Source organism: Parambassis ranga, chromosome 21, assembly GCF_900634625.1.
Source record: "Parambassis ranga chromosome 21, fParRan2.1, whole genome shotgun sequence".
NCBI classification, from domain to species: domain Eukaryota; kingdom Metazoa; phylum Chordata; class Actinopteri; family Ambassidae; genus Parambassis; species Parambassis ranga.
Window position 1 is genome coordinate 20,510,210 of NC_041041.1, and position 3,720 is coordinate 20,513,929.

The 3,720-nt window shown below is 39.5% G+C and overlaps 1 protein-coding gene across 2 annotated transcripts; it reads left to right on the top strand.

The window, feature by feature from the left end:
- Nucleotides 1-135: 135 nt before the first annotated feature.
- On the top strand, nucleotides 136-3,482 carry LOC114426260 (protein lifeguard 3-like). 2 transcript variants are annotated; one of them, XM_028393544.1, is made up of 12 exons: nucleotides 136-222; nucleotides 495-779; nucleotides 874-941; nucleotides 1,015-1,079; nucleotides 1,168-1,221; nucleotides 1,323-1,373; nucleotides 1,460-1,499; nucleotides 1,590-1,627; nucleotides 1,717-1,804; nucleotides 2,151-2,246; nucleotides 2,374-2,427; nucleotides 3,323-3,472. In XM_028393544.1, exons 2-12 carry the CDS (start codon nucleotides 512-514, stop codon nucleotides 3,470-3,472), a joined length of 972 nt encoding a protein of 323 aa, XP_028249345.1. In that variant the 5' UTR covers nucleotides 136-222; nucleotides 495-511. The 2 variants fall into 2 exon arrangements, with proteins under 2 accessions (XP_028249345.1, XP_028249346.1); XM_028393545.1 differs by lacking the exon at nucleotides 136-222 and having other exon boundaries at nucleotides 512-779; nucleotides 3,323-3,482.
- Nucleotides 3,483-3,720: the final 238 nt, after the last annotated feature.

Here is a 3,720-nt window from a genome sequence, read left to right on the forward strand (position 1 = left end):
GTTAAAAAATAGTGTAAGTACAAGTAGACTTAACATCTTTTTTATTATTATTATTTTTATTGAATAAAAGATCCGAGCAACCCGTCTCTGGTCTCTGGTCAGCAGCAGTGTGAGTTTCAGAGAACAGATCCAGTTACAAAGACGACATCCTCCTGTGGTGCAAACCTCCAAGGAGAGAGGACTGAAGGACACAGCGCTCCCATCTCAGGCTAAAGCCACAAGGTAAGTGGGACCTCTTCTTTCTTTGTCTTTGTTTTTGTTCATCTAAAAAGTAGATTACATGTAATGTGGAGTCAGAGTTTTATATCTACTGTGCTTGAGTAATACTATTTGAATGCTTGCTATTTGAGCAATATGGTATTGTAGTTATCTCAATAAAATAAAATAAAATAAAAAAGAATCTGTAATTATAAAAATATCAAAAGCACACAACATACTGTATATAAATGCTTATTTTTCCCTTACTGTCCTGTTACTTCTTGTCTTCTCCCAAGAGTGGTTCACCAAAGTAATGACATCGAAAACCGACAGTCCTCCGTCTTATGAGGAGGCCGTGCGCCATCCTAAGTATGATAACTACCCCAACCAGCTGCAGCATGGCCCCCCGCTTCCTCCACCTCCATCTTACAGCACCAGTCCTCCTGACATGTACCACGGCCACTGGGACCACAGGGGCGTCTCCCTGCAGCCCAGCATGTACGCAGGCCCTGGCTTCTCTCCATCCGGGATGCCCACCACAATACCGACTCTGTCTGCAGGACTGCCTGCCTCCACCCAAGGTCCTGATGAACAGACAGGGTCTGTTAATGCATCACACCCTGCATTATATTTAGATTATAGATAGACATTTTGGCCTCTTTGCTATCTTTGCAGGTGATATGGATGTTTTCCTCAGCGCCCAGTGGGAAAGCACATCTATCCGGCATGCCTTCATCAGAAAGGTAAATGACATCTACCCTTACATTATGATAAACTGTAACCTTTTCTCAACATGTCTTTTGTGTTTTCAAACAGGTTTACTTAATTTTACTAGCTCAGCTCAGCGTCACCTTTTCAGTAGTTGCCGTCTTTACATTCGTGTAAGTGTCCCGGCGTTCTTTCACACTGTTGCCTGATGCAGTAATGCTGTAAGCTCCACAGTGTTGCACTCTATCTTCACTTTCACAGGGATCCAGTGAGGCAGTTTGTCAAACAATTTCCTGGCATCTACTGGGCATCTTTGTGAGTTGTTCCGAAGGAACACAGCACATGCTGTACTTAAAAGAGCAGAAAGGAATGTAAAAGTAGTACAGAGTGTTACTCACCGTTCTTTCTCCCCATAGTGTGGTTTATTTTGTGGTTTACTGTGTTCTCGTCTGCTGCAAAGAGCCAAGGTGAGCGAAGACACTGGCCTGAATATGGTTTTATTTAGGTATTAATAGCCACTTCTGTTTCAAATATTCATCTTATTTATGTCCAGGAGGCGTTTCCCATGGAATCTTATCCTGCTAGGGGTGTTTGTAAGTATGGTATTATTGTTGCTGATAGTCTGCATGTGTGAAAAATATGAAAAATGTTGGGACACATTTCTCCATGTTTGTATCTTTCAGACCGTGGCCTTGTCTTACATGTGTGGAACTATGTCAAGGTTTGTTTTCAAGGAACATACACCAGCACTTTTTTATAATATTATATTGGGATTTTTTTTCTGTTAATCATTCTATGTATCTTTTGCAGCTATTATGAAACAAAAGCAGTGTTTATCGCCATGGGAATAACAGCATTAGTTTGCATAGCTGTCACAGTCTTCTGCTTCCAAACCAAGGTAAGATGGAGACATAAACAGGCGGCAGCTCAGCAGCCTGTGGCTTGTCTGAGGATGTCTTTGTTGTCTATGTAAAAGAACTCCTTTGTCTCGCATTACAATGGGCCGCTGAGTTCCTTTAAATATTTATAACATTTTGGGGTAAGATGTGAATCTTCTGTCTGATGCAACTCCAGATACATAAGTTAAATTTTTCTTCAGCTGGTACATGACATGCAGTTGTTTTATTTTTTTAAACCTTATTCTGAGCCTCTTTTTCAAAATGATCCTCACTGCTCTTTCATGTGCCTCGAAGCAAAAACTGACTTTCACTTTCATCCTGTTAATAGCTCGTTTCTCATCACAGGTGGACTTCACCTCCTGCGGGGGACTTCTCTGCATTGCTGCCGTTTTGCTCACAATCACTGGGATTGTTACGGCAGTCGTGCTCTCATTCAAATATGTGAGAACTCACTCTCTGGACATATTCTTCTTTTTTTCCTTTATTCTCTCTGCAGCAGCTCTCTCACAGAGGACATGTCTGTGTGAGTGATTTTACATTCAGAGACCTTTCTTATGTCACTCAACAGGTCCCTTGGCTGCACATGCTCTACGCTGCAATTGGAGCCATCATTTACACTCTGGTAAGTCCACACAGGCACATGAGTTTAAGGAGAGTCTTCCAGCTCACTATTGCAAGGCTGAATAACAAGTGGCTGAACAGTCCTTGTAGGATTAAATATACATGTAACAGGCCTAAGTAGCATTCCTATAGCACCTCACATGTTTATTGGATCGTCATAGGATTGTAGTCTATGTCAATCAATTGTTCAGTTCTGTTTTAGTTTTAATTGGTGTTTTGGTCTGAACACAGTAGCACGGTCTGACATGTAGCATGTCCACAATTACATTTTTGGAAGGGTTACAGTAAATTAATATGATTTTTATAGGATAGAATATTTTTTTTAGTATCACTATGTACAGAGCATAGCCATTAATGGTTCATAGACACTAATGACAGTGTGTGTTGTGTAGACTACATACAGACCACTCACCAGTAATGCCCAATGTTTTCTCTGGACAGAAAAATGTCATTCATCAACACTTCAGTTTATGATTAATCTTAAAAACTAATGGCATTCAAAGCAGCCTTTTCTGTATTATGTATTGGGGACTATTTATCCAATATTAGTGTAATAATACAGTAAAGACAGCAGATAAAGGTGGAAACCTTGCATGGTTGTGCTATGTGAAATGTCGGGAGTGACAAAATACACACAGTGGTGCTTGTGAAGAGTTTTCTATATATTTTCTGCATAAATATGACCCAAAACATCAGCAGATGTTTTTATATATGTTGTGAAAATAGACAAAGAAAACCTAATTAAATAGGAAGACAGAAATATTAAACAGTGATATATTAATGCAAATACTTTCAAACACCACTGTTAGAAATCATCGATTTAGTCACAAATATAAACATCAGTATCATAGTCATCATTTTTCTACCCTTTATAAAAGGTTCTTTCCCTGTCTCAGTTTTTAGTCTACAACACCCAACTGCTAATTGGAAATCGTGAGTTGGCCATCAGCCCAGAGGAGTACATCTATGGAGCGCTCACTCTCTACGTGGATATCGTCCACATCTTCCTCTTCATCCTTCAAGTCAGTGGAGCTGAAGCCGATTGAAGCCGACGGTTAGAGCAGTATCTGCTGTTTGTTCATAGACATATTGATGCATGCTGTATGTGCACATGCGTCAGGATGCGTCGTTACTATCTATTATAATGAAATCATGACTGTTTATTTAGCTAATCTGTATATATTTGTATTTTTATGTTGGATGTAGATGTACAGGTGTGAATGAAACACATACGTTTTACATTGTGAATAATTTAACACTTTAAGTAGTAAAAAAACATATGGAGACAACATAA

Bases quoted from the DNA above. Each gene is read 5' to 3' on its own strand.
- LOC114426260 (XM_028393544.1), top strand. From the start codon at position 512: ATGACATCGAAAACCGACAGTCCTCCGTCTTATGAGGAGGCCGTGCGC. The intron at 1,805-2,150 runs GTAAGATGGAGA...TTCTCATCACAG, and splicing joins TCTTCTGCTTCCAAACCAAG to GTGGACTTCACCTCCTGCGG. The intron at 2,247-2,373 runs GTGAGAACTCAC...GTCACTCAACAG, and splicing joins TCGTGCTCTCATTCAAATAT to GTCCCTTGGCTGCACATGCT.